Source organism: Chelon labrosus (genome assembly GCF_963514085.1).
Source record: "Chelon labrosus genome assembly, chromosome: 7".
NCBI lineage: Eukaryota > Metazoa > Chordata > Actinopteri > Mugiliformes > Mugilidae > Chelon > Chelon labrosus.
The window spans coordinates 16,816,605-16,835,306 of NC_140343.1; the positions used below are offsets into that span (position 1 = coordinate 16,816,605).

The 18,702-nt window shown below is 42.3% G+C and overlaps 1 protein-coding gene across 1 annotated transcript in view; it reads right to left on the reverse strand.

Moving 5' to 3' along the window:
- Nucleotides 1–4,697: 4,697 nt before the first annotated feature.
- Nucleotides 4,698–18,702, reverse strand: part of hcn2b (hyperpolarization activated cyclic nucleotide-gated potassium channel 2b) — a gene marked incomplete at both ends in the record, with an annotated part of 38,947 nt that continues 24,942 nt past the window's right edge. The window contains 4 exons of the mRNA XM_084547776.1: nt 4,698–5,662; nt 9,331–9,495; nt 13,370–13,610; nt 14,178–14,324. Coding sequence (XP_084403902.1) covers nt 4,698–5,662; nt 9,331–9,495; nt 13,370–13,610; nt 14,178–14,324 — 1,518 coding nt within the window. The remainder of the gene's footprint in view (nt 5,663–9,330; nt 9,496–13,369; nt 13,611–14,177; nt 14,325–18,702) is intronic.

Below are 18,702 nucleotides of genomic sequence, written 5' to 3' on the forward strand. Positions count from 1 at the left end.
GATTTCTGAGACCGCCTGAGATCGTCTGTTTGCTTCAAGGGAGTTGGTGGCTCCTGGTGAGGAGCTCGGCGTACGTATTAGCCAGCCTGCGTTTGTCTGCAGCGTTAAGGTATTGGATGGATTTTGGTATTGGCTTCACACTGAGCATTATTAAATGTTGTCTCACTCTAAGCAAAGCAAAGCAAACAACAAATCGGGGATTTAAAAGAGGTGTCAAATAAATGCTGATATTGAATCACGTTGTACTGTATCCCGTTAAATACAGAAACAAGAAGGATAAAAAAGTGCATTATGTCATTTCCGGGTGTTGTCACTAAAGGCCCTTTTCACAGCAGCCAGTCTGATATGTCAGAGCAGGGTAAGCAAAGGCGTATAGACTGCGGTTATGACATGGGAAGGTGTGAACACAATATGCTTGGAGTCCAAGTGGTTTAGCAAGACAAGCAGCAAATTCCTGCAAATTTTCTGCAAGTTCCCTCCACTAATGTGTGAATACCAAGGAGAATAACATGACGTTATTATAGATATTTCTTGTGAACATGGTAAACACCAACCCCATATAAAAAATGCTTACCCTGCTTTGACATGCTGGCTGCCGTGAAAAGTATATAGTTAATAGTTGAGAGAGAAATAACGTCATTAGAATTAAAATCACACCCTCGATCGCCTCAAATGAACAGCCCTTGTAGGTAAACATTTTAAACACACTCATCATGCCCTTCTCCCACAAATTAACCCAGATTAGAATATAAACTGGAATGGTAAATACTTAAGGTTTATCTTTTGAAAAGCTGAAGGCAGAACAAATTATCCATGAAGAAAGACTTTTGAAAGAAAAAAAAAACAAAACAGATGCTTCTGTTGATGTTACTGCTGCCTCGCGTGCACGCCTTTTGCCATAAATGTCATCCTAACCGAAGCCTTGAGGGTGTACTGAAAGAGTGGAACAGCTGAGTTCTTCTAACATTTACATAACACAAAAAAAATACTTGTAAAAGTTGCAGAGAGAACAAGGGAAAAGTGCATTTACAGAGTCTTGGGCGACATGCTTATTAGGTGTCTGTGATAGTGTCATTGAAGGGGGAATAAATTTAAAAGCAGCACTGGTAGAAGGAACTGGTTTTACGACTGGGCTGTGGTGCAAGATTACAAAAATAACTGATCAAAAGAAAAGAAAAAAACACAGACAGTAGAAGAAATCATGCAGACCTCACAGTAACTGACTGGAACAGGATTAGATACAAACTCTGGGCGGTACTGCAAACGATTGTAGAAAAAGAAGTGATGCATCTTCTGTGATGCAAACTGCAAAATGTTCAAGTATCTGTCGGAGATTAAAAAGAGATTCCTCTTTTTTATTATTTTTTATTTATTTTCTTTAGCAGGTCCACATTTACAGTAAACTAAGTCACATAAATAAATAGCCTGGTTTACATGTTGTTTGCACGTCGAAATAATGTCAATCAAGTTGTTCTTACTTAAGTTTAAATCTGAATATTTGCAGCCAAAAACATGCTAAACAGATTGTCAGTGAGTTTGGGAAATCGGACTAAAAAACGTGAAATGTTTGTAGCTTCGGTAACACCTTAGGGATACAACAGAACATCATCTGCATAAAGTAACCACTCATTATCTTTGAACAGTTATTGCTTTGTGCGACAAACATCGCTTGGGCTTATTGTTGTTTGATTTGTCAGTGTTAATGCCATCAGTCTGTGAAATGGTTCTGAACTTTGGTTCGACTTTTGCTTTCAGGGTTTTATACAAGTTGCGGGGTACATCTTGAATCAGTAAGCTCGAGCTGCTAATATCTAATTATCATTCCAGATACTGACCCCGACCCTTTTTGCAGTCAATCCTGTTTCTCCTTTTTTTTTCTCTATTACATCATCTTCTACTGTGTGCTCTGCACTGAGTTAAAATATCTATAAACTAACTTTGTTGTTGAAATGCATTTCCTGACATAAGACAGTGCCCCCAGGACAGACTGTGAAGTTCAGCATACAGTAACAAGATGCTATTAATTATTTTTCAGCATCCAAATAGGTTCCATGGGGCATAATTTAAGCATAAAACACAACAGACCTCAAGAACACCGTATAAAAATACTTTGAAACCTTCAACTTTGTCCCATTCAAAACTCTCAAGGTGGATAACGGCAACAAACTGAAACTAAACAAAATGAAAATGCAAAATGATCATAGGAGAGGAACTCATTATTGGCACCCTATAATGAAATCCAATCAAAGGAGAATAATAACAGTCCCAAACAGACCCGAGGGATTCCAATTTCCACTCTCATTACCCAGTAATGGTTCAGGCATTAGTGAGATGAGGTGAATAGAATGTCAGGTCCAGGAGAAAAGCTTCCCTTTCTAATGCTTTTTGGACCCAAATGAGGGGTGTCCGATGAGCTCTCCTCGAGGCAGAAATGACGGAGGCACACTGCAATGTACGCAGAGTATCTGCACTGTCCTTGGCTGTTGATCAAAACTGTAGCGTTAACGGCGGGGTTGAGCTTCGCGTGAGATTCATTATCTGTATGAATTGGCTTTGGCATAGTGACACATCGCCTGAAACGCCGCTGAAGGAAAGTGAGTTTTGAGGTTAGAAAAGAATGGATTTACATTTTGATCATGGGCGTCCGTCTGAATTTACATTTTGATCTGTATAAAATATCTGATCTGTATATTAACTGGCAGTGCATTACAATTTCTACGATATAACACAATGTTTTCACAAAGATATGTGAGATATTCCTACTCATGAGACTACGGTCCATACACCCATTAGGTAATTTTAACGTATTCTAAACCTGTTGTAAGAGCTTTTTTTTTTTTAAGTCAGGTATATATATCTACTATATATTGTTTAGGTCATGTGTCTTTTTTGGTATTTCAAGTTTGCTTGCAACTGTTATTTGCTTTTATTTTAAAATAAAAAAAAAGAAACATTTATTTTGTGGTCTTAAACGAAAAAAGAGAGAGTTAAGATTAGACTTTATTATTTCTTTAAAAACCTAAGTGCAACAAGTCAAAAACCAAAGGACAGTCATATTTTTTTTCAATGAAGCCGGAAGTAGCCTACTGTACATCTGGAACGCATGTACACCGGATTATTACATGGTTCATGGGCAGCACTACATTTTTTGGATATTTCCTGTGGAAAAGCCTGGTGCTTCTCCATACTCAGAGGAGAAATTCAGACGATATACCTTGTGTCCCAAAGTCTAAAACGACATCTGCATATTGACCATTAGAAAGGTTTTTCGTAGAGACCTACAAAATCATTGGCTTCTCTTCTTCTTCACCTACAAAAACCTCCGGTTTTATATGAATCAAATACTGGCTGTTTTCTCATTTAGTTTTCTTTCTGCAAAATAAAACGTTTTTGCTTTTTAAATTGAAAATCACATAAACTCGTATCTATTACTTTTTATTTTAAAGTCTACAACCAAACTCGAAATATCAAAAAGTACATGGACCATGAACCTTAAAGTTGCATTAATCAATTATTGCCACTTGAGCCGTCCAAAACAATATGACAACCTTTACCTTATCAAGTTGCTATGACCGCCAGGTTATGAAATATCACCTGTTTGCACATGCAACAGATATGAGCAACACTGTTGTCCCATTAGAGTTTTTTTTTCTGGCTGCCTAGCTTAGCTCTGCTTTGGTCTCCAACTGCTCACCTTTTTCATCTAGTTGTTAATAATGATAATTCGTGGTAACATTTTTAAGCTAAAAGAGACTAAAAAACTCCTTAGAAATGCAGATAAGCTTGATCTGTACAGATTCATTATGCATTACATTTTATCATTTGTTGTACTGTTAATATAAGGTGTATTGATTAATGCAGCCTTAAATTAAGTGTGCAGACATTTCCTGTAAAAATCAATGGCTTGGCTGGAACAAGACATATTAGTCCCACCGCCGTGTTTCCAGTACAAAACATATTCATGGTCTGTGATCTTATTTACCACATATTTATTTGTGTACGAACTATCAGAGGCAGGGAGGACTTACAAAACAGGTCACCTGGATTCTGAAAATTTCAGTTTGATTCATTCATCCATTCATCATATCAATAGACTGGGGATAAATATGGCTAGGTGTAAGGGCAGTCAAAAGACAGTGCTTTTGTCTTGTGTTTTTAAAAAGTTTATCTTATTTAATTTTATCCTGTTTTGTGCTTACAAATTTAACTTGGATCTAAAAAATCAAAAAAACCCAATTACAGTAGTATGCCTTTGTGAGGAGATCGTCTTTTGCAGCCAGACTACTGACAAAATGTGGCAGATACAGTAGTTAAAACCCGACGACAGTGCCAACTTCTGATATCTGAAGCAGGTCCCTGAATTTCTTTCAGTTCCATCCAATCCAAAGTCTGCATTTAATAAGTTGAAAGAGAGGATAGTGAAGCAAATATGCCCGTGTGTTGCTGCCTATGCTGTGAAATAAGATGCTGCTTCACTACTGCTACAGCATCTCAGTGCTGCAGTTTCAGAAGTCACCATACAGACTTTATTGTGTTAGAATAAGTCTCCTTTCAGATTCTTCCCGCTGCTACTCGCTCGACATTCATACATTCATATAGTCTAACTGGAGAAGAGGAACTTTTATGATGGAGAACAGAAATCCCTCCGGCAGTCAAGCCCGTCACTGAGTCACTCTTTCAGCAAAGTTTAATTAAGATCACAAATTTGAGGATAGCCTGGCTCTGACTTTGATGTGATCTGTCTCAGGAAGGCTCACTATAGAGTCCTTCTTAGGTAGTCCCGAGTCCCCAAGACCTGTTCCCATGCCTGCTCCTGCCAGCCCTGTACCGGCCGCAAAGCCGACTGAACCAGGCAGGGATGCTAGAGGGAAGGCCCCCACAGACATTTGGTGGGGGAGTACCACCCTATGTGGTACAGAGCTCCGGATGCCTGTGTGACCAGATGGGGTCTGAGTTGGTCCAATGGAAGTGGAGGAGACTCTTATAGACTGGGATGGGCTAGGCGCACTTAGTTGCACCCCCTCGTGAGGCAGTGAGGGCTGAGAGGCTGACAGTGCCCTGACGTCTTGGCTCAGACTGCCCATTTGCAAGGAATGGGTGCTCTTATGTGTGCTTGGATGGTGTGCGGGGCTGGCTATGTGCTGGACTAGAGAAAGCTGGGAGCCAGAGGTGGGACCAGCCAGGGCACTGGCTCCATACTGGAATGATCGTCCTCCAGCTACCAGTGGGCTCTGGACAGGAGGGCTGGACAGGGCCGGAGCAAAGGCACCAGAAGCAAGGAGTTGAGACTGCAGTGGAGAGGCTGAGGCAGGGCTGGATACACTTTGCATCACCTGGAACCTCCTCACCATCCTGGGAGACTGCAGACTCCCCGTTCCCACTGAGTTCCCTTGCATGGGGGGACAAAAGTTCATGGCTACGGCCTGCTGTAGAGTGGCAATTGCTGAATTCTGGGGCTGGGTGGAGGAACCTGAAGGAGTAAAGATCCCACCATGGAGAGGAGGGGTCATGGACATGGCCCGCGGACGTGGCACAGCCACCTGTTGAACCATCTCCCGGTCATATTTAACAATCTCCTGGATCATCTCATTCTCACGGTTGTTGAAGACACCTGAGTTGAGATCATGCTGAACTTTGTGCATCAGGATTGAGTTCTTCTTACCTGTCAGGACAGAGAAACAGAGAGAGAGCTATGTTGCTAAATCAAGTAAAATGTTGTTCCTCTTTCTTCAGTTTTAGTTACTTTCAGCTAAATATAGCTTTATTGTCTACCTTTGTCCTTTGTTCTATCCCTAGCCATGCTGGATATGCTGCCTTTATTTAAACTTTTTCTTCCTCTTACTCCACCAACAATACATAAAGACAGAAATAGATAGCAGCTCACACACTGATTCCCTTGCTCTGGTATTGGCAGCCTGTCTTTCTGCAGTCACCTCAGTACGGGTGATTTGACAGAACATGTCCATCTACAAGGCATTTCTAGCTTAACCCCAGTATCAGGGACAACTGATACAAGTGCTATTGAATTAGGTGAGAAAGGAGAAGCAAGCTCAGTAAACCGTAAGTCTGATGTTGGACAATTACTTCCATCTCCCATCTAATTTAGTACTGTGACTCCAGCCCTGACCAGTGTTGAGGCACACTTTTTTGGTGACTGGAGGTGACAGAAACCAGCCCTAAGCTATCTTATGCCTGTTATGTGCAACGATGAAACCTAATATTGCCTGCTGTGCACTGGCCCCAGCCACAATGGTTCAGAGCTCAGCTAGATGCAGCAGCCACAACTTCAGAAGCAGATCTGTAACCGAACAGAGACACCATCACCATTGGAGCCACATTAACTGCAGCATGCATAGCTGGTTGTAGTTGGTTCAATAACCCAGGCCTGGGTGAGGTATCTGATAACCAACATAAGTATGCTAAAATCCCCAGTGTCTCCGGATGCTTGGAAAAAATGTGTTGAGGAGGGAAAATGCACTGAAACGTAAGCTAAATGTAGCATATGCACTCTGAGGAATCAAGGAATGCATAAAGCATGGAGTATAGGCATCTTGGTATCCCTTCACTCCAGCACATACCTTAACGCTGCAGTCGCTAATGAGTCATATGAAGGCCATGTCACTTTAACAACTAATGGCTGACCCCAAGCTGTGAATGACTCACAGGAATGCACTGCTTCAAACCCATAAGTGAAACTGATGAACCCTCTTGAAAGTACCCAGGACTAGTTTCATAAAGCTAGAAAGAGATTTATATAGGAGCATGAATGCATGAGTGAAGTGTAGAGCTTCACTAAATAAAGGGGACGGGCAAAGAATGATGCAGGGCTTTCAGGCTGGGACCAAAATACAAGATTTCTGCTGCTTCCAGACAATCCAACGTCAACGGAGAAAGGGAATCACGGGAGATGGACAAGTAGAAAAGTCTTCAGCAACTTCAGCAGTGCATGCTCAATTAGCTCTTCTGTGCCACTGTCACTGGTAGTTAGCTTGGTTCTCTAGTGCACAAGACGTCCGGAGAGCTGGCTGGAAAGCTAGGTTGTTAGTCAGCACAACAGCCTGAACGATTATGACAAAGAGGTCAGCATGGCTGGTCATGATCTTGTTCCTCTCTAACACAGTCAGCTGCCACGACAGAAGGAGAAGCACGGGAGGAGGCGGTCGATGAGTGTGGCGACTCCTGTGCACATGGGTTGCATGTGTGATCTGAAAACACACAGAGTTTGGCAGCCTAAGGTTGGAGCAGGGGTCGTCCCTCAAGGTCTGGAAGAAGCAGTGGAATCCCCAGTTGCTGTGCTGCTTTCTGCAAAAGTCGATTGTTCTTCCTCATGGAGCTGGAAGCCGTTAGTAAGCTAAAGCTGCTTTTTTTTTTTTTTAAGCAGGACACCCAAACACAGGCACCCACAGATTTAACACATTCCTTGCATCGTTGCTTTCACAACAATGCCTATTCCTTATCAGCTAACACCTCCATTCCTCCTTTAATCGCGGCTCTATGCCGTCTTCTCTTGATCTTGTGTGACACTGTACGTACATACATCGCATTGTATTGAATAATAACACACAAGGTGTACACAAGGTTACACTTGTACATAACAGCCAGCACCGTGTGATACCAGATACTGAGGTCTGTCAAGGAATGGCTCACAGGTCAGAAATCCTCGTTTCCATCAACAGTGTGAGCAATAACGGTCTGACAGGAGTAAATGATTTGAGATAATAAAAATAAATACATCATGGCCACAAATTCTCGGCAGAAGGAGGTAAGCAAAAGCTTAAACATGATAGAACTTAGATGAGGAGAGGATGTATCCGACGATTACTGTAAGACAGTTAAAGGGGAACTACTCTTTTTTACAACCTGGACCTTATTTCTAGCATAAAATACGATCATTTACTCACCCATATAACTTTTGTGTCATTTTCACTCGTTCAGGAGATAATTAGACCAGCGTATATCCATATAGCGTGAGTGACTGGGGCATCGAGACTCGGCCGCATTATCCCGCGACGGTCGGCTTGTTTACCTGTAATTTGCTACTACTAGTTTTTTGCTGCATGGCTGAATATTTTTCCGATTCTGAGGTTGTGGACGAACCATAGCAGTAGCAAATTACAGGTAAACAAGCCGACCGTCGCGGGTGTGCGCCGCTCAGAGACGACATCATCCAGGTCAGAAGACATCATCCAGGGTCTGTAGGTCAATCTACAGACCCTGGATGATAATAACTGGTAACTCCGAACTCAGCGGGGAATAGCACTAGCGTATCATAACAAAATATTGGTGAAATTAAGAAGTTTCGCGGCAGATAATGTGTTATTTAGAGGCTGCGTCTCGATGCCCCACTCACTCACGCTATATGGATATACGCCGATCTAATTATTTCCTGAACGAGTGCAAATGGCAAAAAAGTGAGAAAACGCTTGTATTTTATGCTAGAAATAAGGTCCAGGTTGTAAAAAACAGTAGTTCCCCTTTAAAAGAAAGATATCTTGTCTCCCTTTGTTAAGATTTTATAGTTTTACAGTTTATAGTTTTACGAAAAATTATTACTATTATTAAAATATTACTAAAATTTTATAGTTTTAACATAGTTTTTGATAATCATCTATGTGTTTGAGCCAATGTTTTCTTGGTTATTTTTTATTTTCCTTTGACAGTGACAAACCAGTGAGTAAATCATTAGTGATTAAGGTGCACATGGAGCCCAGTGGGGCACCTTCATGTGCACCGTCTTCCTCCAAATATGTGAGCTGCCTGACTGAAAGCTGCTCATGTGTGTGTAAGCTGGCTGCTATGGCAACAGCTGGCAGGTGGCGGATGGGGAATTTTGTGAACATGTGAACAGGGCTGATGACTGTGACATCAGCGCCACCGCTGACCTTGTGGGGGGTGGGGGCATGATGGGAGGGGAAAGTTGTTTTCATTGTGAAGAAAAAATAACAACGGTCACCGTGCACATGTGCTTCTACATTCAAACCAAGAACGTTCAGACACTCGCTCCTGAGCAGCCATTCAACAAATCAGTGTGACACTTTGTCACATTTGTTAAATAACCGCTTCCGAGATTGCAAGTATCTACAGGAAGCATTCAGTTGCAGCGATGATTCATGAATCTCGTTTCTCTCGATGCCTTACCTCCACCCCACAGCACACGCACTATCCTTGTTAGCATCATTCATACAGTACATCACAGCTGTCAGACAGCGCAGTGTTTTGAAAGAGACATCCTGTTAATGAATGAATACATTTTCCTTATGCTTCATTTCATTTTATGAATGACTCATGTGCTCATGAAGACACCATACTCTTGGTTGAACAAGGCCTTACCTATCCTGTCCAATCTGTCAATGGCAACCGTCTCGAAGGCCCTCCTCATCATGGGATACTCCTCCAGCACCTCGTTGAAATTGTCCACAGAGAGCGAGTAGAGGCGACAGTAGGTGTCCGCTCTCACACTGGCTGTCCGTCTGCCTCGGGTCAACAGGCAGATCTCTGGCGGTGTGAAAAAGAAAAGAGAGAGGAGACGGTCAGAGGAGCAAATGGCACACTGGCAGATTTTGTGGGTGTCAGACGGCGACAGGAAGGAGCAAAGACACCATGAATGTGCGATTTGTTAAATCGGGAGAAATGTGACATTTTCTCCGGGCTGTGCCAAACTATAGGTCTTGAGCAAATGCGCGATCAGAAAGAAAGCGGTTTATACATGCAGGGGGTGAGTGCAGTCGGTGTGACCCACTGACAGCAGCACTGAGTATTTCCTTCACCACTGGAACAGCACTGACAGCTGTGTGAAGGAAGCACACACTATATTTAGAGATGTGCAGCTAAGCTTCATTACATTCAGTTTCTCCCTTTCCCTTGTATCTCCTCTCTAGCTTTCTTTTTTTTTTTTTTTATGGGCTGGGGCTGACTGTTGTCTTGGCAACCATATACCCTCCTTTTCCCTCGCCTGAAAGGTCGACCTCCTCTGACTCTCGGTGGGAAAGGCAGGAAAATAACGAAACGCAAGGATACTCCATTAAAGGCGAGCATATGGGCACTATGTTTGAATGGACTGAGGTGATTCAGCCGCAGGAGTGTACTGTACACACAACATACAGTACACACCATTAAAAAGCTCTGGACCATGGCACCATTAGAGGAGCAGTTAAATATTTTGGGAACTAAGCTTATTTACTTTCTTGATGAGATGATCTATTCAAAGCTTATGCATGCCCATTAAATATAAAACTACTGCCAGCAGCTGGTTAGCATACATTACATCCTCCCTCGAGTGACTAAAAAAAAAGTAAAAGTAGAACATTTTGAAAGGAGATTTCCATGTGACAACATTTCATATGATGTGAAAATCTATCGTAACACGTCTGTCTGTGCGTATTTTGATTTGACTATATGTTCAAGTGTAACTGTCACAAATGCGTACGAGCTACTCTTAACATTTGGGACCACAACTGATTAAGACGCTTGTTTTCATACACAATTTTTTTCCTCAAAACAGCGAAAATAATTGAAAAGCAAGAATGTACGGAAGAAGCTATGAGAATAAAAAGCATACCTGAGCTACTTGTGACATCTGGGAGCTTTTATTTTGAAAGTCTAGCCTGCTTCCTGGCAACGTTGTTACCTCCCGTAAGTAGTTGTGGGGTTTTATTTAGAAAATTTGACCCATTTTGGAGGCCGTGCTTTCTCTAGAGCTTCTGCATTTCGTTCTGATTGCTTTCTCAGGCTTTTATTTTGAAGGAGTAGCTTAGTGCGCTGGTGTGGTGCTGTAGTCTACTTCTGTATCCAAGACGTAACACAAAAAGGAGTGTTGGTGTGTGTTTGTGAAAAAAGGGCCATGGCTTTATTCTGAAGACATGAACGAAGAGCTCTTGGAAAGAAATAAAATAATTCAATAAATAATAACAAGAAATAAGAATACTGTACGATTGTTCGCAGCGGTAAGACCGAGGCCACAAAGACATCTGTGGCCCCAATTATGTTTCAAGTATGAATAAAATATGAGTTGCAGGAAGGTAGGAGCTTTTTCTTTCGATCTTATAAAAAAAAAAAAATTTGACCTCTTTTGTTTGGAGGTCACATTTCTGCAGCCTCTAGACAAAATGTCCTGACTCACAGTGTCCTCTGTGTACAGTACACGTCTGCTGTATAGAGAACGTGTGTTTGTGTGTATTTAGGATTGTTCATGGTCTTTGTGCAGCAGACGTGTACCGTACATAGAGGACATTCGCTGTCTGTGAGTCAGGACATTTTATTTAGAGGTTGCAGAAATGTAACTCGACGATCATGTTTTCTGTGCGTCTGAAAAGGGATTTATGTTTCCTTGGTAGATGAATGATTAATAGCCTGCGCAGATAGAGGCTGCACCGCTTGCTGTCACGCTGTACGTAGACAGCTGCTATAATGGAACTAAAAGCCGCAGAATGTCCTTCACCCACATATGCAGTCACAGCATTATGCATTTTGTTTATGAATATTTTGGTAATTCATTATACTGCCTAGTGTACAAAAGACAACTTTCAGAAAAATAGCTTTCGGCGCAATACATTTTGCTCCGTCATGTGTGAAGGTTAACATTTTAGGTGCTCCACTTTTATGAGAGTTGTGGAAAAAACAGAAACTCGCCACAAAGTGGCCCAGACATCCTTTCATAAATTCTCCCGTGGGATCTTGCTGGTTATACATAACAAAACCATTTGCATATTCCTAGCATCATTAGCGTGCATTGGGAGGCACTCGGCGATGATGATAATAATAATAATGAAACCACTAGTGCTGAATTAAAAAGCTGTTGAAACCGCTGGGCGATCATTTGTAGCTTGTGAATAGGGCAACTGTCATTCGGAAATGTGAATGAATGAAAAATACAAATGACTGCTGCATGGTTAAAGGGGATCTGAGCAGCAACTATTTCCCATTATCACCGTCTGAACACTTCTCTTAGGCAGACAATTCCCTTTATTACGAAAGCAGACATTGTCAGTAAGAGTTGTAGTGCTTGGCCTTAGTGCTATAACTTGTCTTCTACCTTATTCTCAGGGATCAGACAAGTCTATTATTGATAGTATGCTAAATGGAAACTCCGGCGATTTTATGCTAAGGTTTATTATGGGGAGTGTATTGCAGCTTGGGGTAGGAAGGCTTCCAGAAACCCTGTGTAACAAACTGGGCGGAAAGAATTTGAAAAGGCAGCCATCTGAAAGGCCAGATGAGATGCTGTTGAGTTGTATCATGGAAAGTGTGGTATCAGGTGTTTTTTTTTATTATTTTTATTTTTAGCTTAACCCATACACGCTGCTTTAATTTGGGTCATTCTTTTGCAAAACCTTGCAAAACAAATCGGTACTTGCGTCATCAAGTAAAGCTTTTGTAAAAGCCATGGCAGTTTAGAGTCACGATATGTAGTAATAGTTTCATATAGTTAATATTTAACTCTACAAAACTTAAAATACTTACAAAGGTAGATAGGTCTCTCTAGGAGTCTTTAAGTCTTTAACTATTCTGTAAGTGCTTATAATGTGATGCCTGTGGCGGGACAAGAGGCAGTTTTGAAAAGAAACAACTGACGAAGGCCTAAAAAAGTCTCAAAAAAATAAAACTTCTCAAAATGCATTTATACAATAAAGCCTGCTAGGACCGTCTCTGTATGATGAATATGCACAGACATTTGGTCTCATGTGAAATGAGGAGATGCCTAATTAATGGTAGTCTCTGCATCTCTGATCAAATTCGAAAAACAGCTAAATCCTATGAAACGTGATGCTGACATTCAGTGACTGCTATTTACTAATTCAGAGATTTCACCGAATACACACTCCTGAGGCAGTTAAACCGTGTTGTCCCTTCACTCCGAGCACACTCCAAGTTTAGTGGATGAAGGGAGACCTGCGATTTCCTCCCAGGTGGCGGGTACAGCTTCAGACACTTCACATTTGACATTACAAATGGCCCCATCATGGCGTTTTGCTGCGCTAATTAGCGGTTATTAAATGGATGTGTGTGTGTGTGTGTGTGCATGTGCGTGCCTCGCAACCGTGTCACTGCGACAGCGCCCCAGACAGCTGGCACTTCAACATTACTGCCAGCGGACCCTGGCCTGCTGCAGAGAGGGTACCGGATGTTAAAAATGCAGCTCAGACCGTCAAACCTCCGGTCTCAGAGAAGCGTACGTGAGTGTGTGTGTTGTAGCACGTCTGAGTGGGTTTATGGGTGGCTGTAAGGGAAATCTGGACGAGAAGTTATTTTTTACGCTGCTAGCTAAGCTTCTTATTCTTCTTATACTAAACATTTGGATTTTCATGGGATTTAGAGAGGAAATTACACCTAGAAGTACAGAACAGAATAGAATAGAATGACAGTGACAAACCTCCAAAGTAGGAGCCATCCATCAACTTCATGCCGATGCTTCCTTTGGTCAGGACGGTGACCGCCCCGTGCTGGATGAAGTACATCTTCTTGCCGATGGTGCCCTCTCTGATGATGTAGTCTCCAGGCTGGAAGACTTCGAATCTCAGTTTGGTCAGCATGGCCGTCACGAAGTTGGGATCTGCATTGGCGAACAGCGGCATGGAGGCCACCAGCTTACGGCAGTTGAAGTTGACGATTTCCTGAACGGCGGCAGCAGACGTGCTCAGTGAGGACGGGTAGGAGTTGATTATTATTTTAAGTTTAAGCACTGTTTTGAATGCTTAAATTATATCCAGTTATAGAAACATATTTGTTGTAAGAGCACAGAACAAAGACTAAGATTATCATTTGTCTGTTAATTATCTTAAGGGGCCTTGGCACAGCTCATTTGAGCATATCCTGCATTTTCAATTACATCAAGTGTACTTTGAGCCGTCCTTGAAGCAAGAGTTGTTCTTTTTTTACTGCAAACTGCAGGAAACCGTGGCTGGAATAACTATTTTTGGATGTGTGGGACCATAGAGTCCATGTGGAAATCACTTCAAACCCTTCTCTTTCTTTGCTCTAAAACATTTTAAGTGGAAACTGATAAAAACTTACAGATAGCAGTCGATAAAGACTGATACAACTAAGTGTTTGGAAATCATTTTTCAGAAGAAGAGACAATAACTGAATTTATTCCAGCCTGCTTGCTTGGCGGAGAGCTGAGAAATAAGAGTTTATGGGTAAATGAGCACACTGCAGTGAATGCTTGGGTGTTTTCATACCTCACGCAAAGGCTCATTAAGCTCTTCCAGGATGCTCTCTTCATCAAACATCTTGCCCTGGTATCTGTGCTCGTAGTAGTCATGGATTTTCTGTCGGAAGTCGGCGGGTAGCTTGTGGAACGACATGTACTGCTCCACTTGTTTGTACTGGAAGACGGAGGGAGGCGTGTGAGATGGTAATGAGAGGAAACAGGCACAAATCGATTAAAAAAAAAACAGGATTGTGTAACTCTTCTGTTAATTGTGACAGTTTGAGAAGTTTGTGGAACTCTAAGGCTTTGCGGTGATCCTACTGCATAAGTCAGAGCAGTCAGTTACCGTCAGCATCATGTGTGCATGAACGCTGAAGTTGCTGAGATGCACAGCTCTGCACACACAAGGATCCTGTGACCCAGTTATATACCCTATCGTGATGGGGAAGAAAACTGTGACAGAGCTGTTATGGAAACATGACATCTCTGTAAAGCCCATGTTCCGTTTATAGAAAAAAGACACTGCAATTGTACATGCTAACCACATCCACTCACTCACTCCCTCTTCAGTTTTATTGGTTTTACTAAATGCTTTGTTTCCACAGGGCACATCTATAGAAAATATTACCAGGCTTTCCATATAGGGAAACATGTCCATTATTGCTCCGTGTTTCATCTTTCATGAGAAAAGACACGTGAAGCAACTCCTCCATGATCAGTGAAAACCGAAGAAAAAAAAAAAAGGACGGAGTTAAATAATTAAATGGAACCAGTGGGCATTTGTGTGTTTCCCCTAAGAGAAAGGAACCTGTTTGTTATTTATGTTGGGACGGGATAAATATGTAACTATGTGGCTAGAAATAAAGAACTGAAAACAGAGGTTGGCTCCAGCGCATCACGTTTGCTCGCTGGAGGGTCAAATGGATCCCGAATGATTCACACCGACACGCTCGCCACTGTTGCATTCATCCGCATCGAACGCAGCCCCAGCGTCCACCTCTCTCACCTCGCCATGGCCGCTTCCTAACACATTTCATGCCTGGACACCCCGGGGAAATAGCAGCAGCAGGAGCTACTGTATAGCTTCTCCTAAAAGGTCGAGCCGCGCGGCCTTGTGTCAGCGCGGGGAATAAAATGCGATATTATTTCTCATCCACTGTGCACCGAATGGTTTTTGGGTTTGCCTTATTTATTCCAGGAATATGAGCCATCCATGAAGTTTCCCGCATCGCTACTTTCCTGTAAACAAAAAAGAAATTACATCTTTATGCCGTTACACGCACTAGAAAACCCTAAGGAGGGGGGGATAAATTGCCATATGATTTGAAATAATAGGCCAACAAGATAACACCAGAATCTGGAGGAGAGCTGTTCACTTCCTGTTTACATCAGCGGCAGACTCGCCAACATGACGAGATCTTTAACTCCCTACTAGGGAAAACAAATAATAGTGGAGAAGTCAATAAGGTGCAAAAGGTGCGGCCACATGTCCACGTGGCACTGTGGCTGGAGTTGTTTTAAATGTTATATAAGGTTCCTCTCTCTCTCTCTAAAGTGTGTATTTGTGCGTGTGTGTTAGCAGCGTGAGTCACCCCTCTGTGGAATAAACTGTCAGTTGGACGAGTAGAAGACTTCTTGCAGGGTGGAGGGAGAACCTCCCTCCTGTCCAACACCAGTTTGAATCAAAGGACAGGGGAGGGGAGAGCAGCAGGGGCGTTGTCCATGACCTTGGTTGTCACAGTCAGTGACTCATGCACCGGACAGGATGGCTTGCTGTCCAGGAAATTACATTTATTGGTGACATATGGCTTAGAGAATAAAATGGAGGCTTGACCATGAATGACACCGCAAATCGCAATATCCCTAATACAGCGCGTGGTGGCTGTCACAGTGGGACAGAATTCATTTAGTTTGTGTGCAGGATGGGTTTCCAGTCACATATAAAGTGTTGAATGGTTTTCATGAAACTGAAAAATGCAGGTTTGTGTCAGAGTTACAACGTCGGGGGAAACGAGTCACATTTGCCCTCATCTTCCTGGAAAATATCATCGCATTTTGGAGTCATTTAAACAATTGTAAATTCACTCCATCTTCTATAATTGTCTATATAATTATCTTCTTTTTATTACTTTTTATGTTTACTACTTTATTACAGCCTGCTAGTGCACTGTCCTCCAGTGTGATAGAAGCTGTACGCATAAAAACCACTTCACATGAGTACAGTACAGAAGGGATCGCTCACTTTAATGAGCCACATAATGAAATTACTTCTCCAGAAACAATTTACTGCATCCTGTTCTTATGCACGTCAACCGGCTTTAATCTTGATCTCATTGGGTCTTAATTAATTGCCTTGGGTCACAGTTCATTTAGCATGGAAAAACCTGTGGTAGCAGTAGACGTTACAGGTTAACCTCCTCCGAAATTGCTTTTCTAATTCTTAGTAAACACGTAAAGGGGCGTAAAGGGGGGACGCCTCAAAAATTAATGCACCCCACGCAAATCCAATACAACACACTTGGGCTCACCGAAACATGATGAACCCCTCCCCGTTTGCCATGTGTCAGTAACAATGAAGATGCAGGGACTTGCAGGGTATTCAGCTCATTTAGTCAGGCACCGGGAGGAACTGGGGGGGGCGACTATTAAGTGTTTTCCCTGCCGCAGGATTGAGTGTGTGACAGACTCAATTAAACTGGAATGACATCTCTCTCTCTCTCTCTCTCTCTCTCTCTCTCTCTCTCTCTCCCTCTCTCTCTGTTACTCCCTCGTTCTCCCACTCTTTTAAAAGTGGTGGGAGATGAAGAAGCAGAGTTTTATTGACTTTCAGATTTCCTCAGCATTAGACTCAGATTAGTGGCCATGTCACTCAAAGTCAGTGGGAATGAAGTCAGACTCTTCATGTCTCCAAATAAACAAGAAAAAAAAACAAAAAAAACTTATAACTAAATGACTTTGAATGAGCCTGAAGTTCAATGGGTTCTCTTGCGAGAAGCGAGCTTTACTTAGGGACACCTTCAGTGGACTCGTGTTTACTATGTTCACGAGAATAGACCACATCAACAGCTCTCTCTTGTGGTATTTATAGCGTCGTACGTAGAAATTCTAGGTAAGGTCAGAGTTCATGAGTTGTGAAGTGGTGTGAAGTTTATAAAAATGGTGGAAGTGGTTAGTAAGTTGTAAATACTGTCAAAAGAAAATGTTGATTTCCCAACGCCCACATTTCTTACACTGAGTTACCCGGTCGTTAGCATGCTAACTGCTAGCCTCGGTGGGTTTTAGATGCTAACAGTTGCCTGTTGGCTCGCAGCATGTTCTCACAACTTACTGCTAATGTTACCACTAGAACGCCAATCATTTTTTGAATGATGTGTCACCATCATCAACCATCAGTACTTGAACCACTACTTTTTTTACATTTTAATATGTTTCTCAATGTGAATTATGTCAGATTTGTTTCATTTGTTTTAACGTGTATTAACTGTGCAGCGTCTCTTAAAATCTAAATTGTGGCCGGGGCAGCAGATAACAAATGCATTACATTTATACAATTAAATCTGCTTCTCTAGGCCTCTGGTCTTGGAGCTGTTTTGTTTTTTCTATGGGTCATAAAGCCTTTATTCGGTGGCTTGGAAGCATGATGCAGGGCCATCAGTGTACGCTGCCACAAGGGGAAAGGCAAAATTGAATTGGCCCTCTTATTAATGCACGTCACTGTGTGTCACAGCACAGGATGTGACATGTGTTATATCTGCGTGTGTGATGTCCTGAGTCCATAAAACCCAAGTTAACTTCAGCCATGTCCTTTAGCTTACTGACTGAACAGTAAATGTGCACACTATCAGTTATACGCGTGAGTGCACACGCTCCCTATATATCGTGAGGCCGGTATGCGTGTGTTTGTGCGTGTTGATGATGGCACTGAGGGACTAAATAACGATGAATGGTTCTACACATGCAAACACAGGGATGAGGGAAGTCCATGTCATCAAAGACTGCACCAATTTTCACTTGAATTTTGGCACCAAATGAAATATTAGAAAAACTACAATCAAGAATATAAATCTAAATGCAGTGGCTCTGAGCGCAACCACCGTGGGCTGCATGAAGATAAGAAATTAGCCAATTTAAACAATGAGAGAATATGACAAATTCTAACACAGTTCTAATACAATGGGGGGGCCTCTCGCCCATTGACAGCTGGGATAGGCTCCAGCCCCCCTGCGACCCTCCAGAGGACAAGCAGTTACAGAAAATGTATGAAAGAATGACTGAACTATTGACACAACCATCTTAAGTAAGAATCTTTCAAGTGTAAGTGAAATTTCTTGGTCAAACTTCAGACAGTTAACCTATTCTGTCAGACCCCAGGTAGTCCAGGTCAGGCCTGAGTGATTGCCCAGGTTATGTAGTGAGCAGTTTCCCCAGTCGCTGTTTGATGCATCAAGGCCAAGTCCATCAACGCTCATCACCGGCAGCTCCAGGGGTCATATCTCCCTCCTCTCACAACTAACTGGACACGCTGCTCCATGACTCTTGAGGGAGAGGAGGAA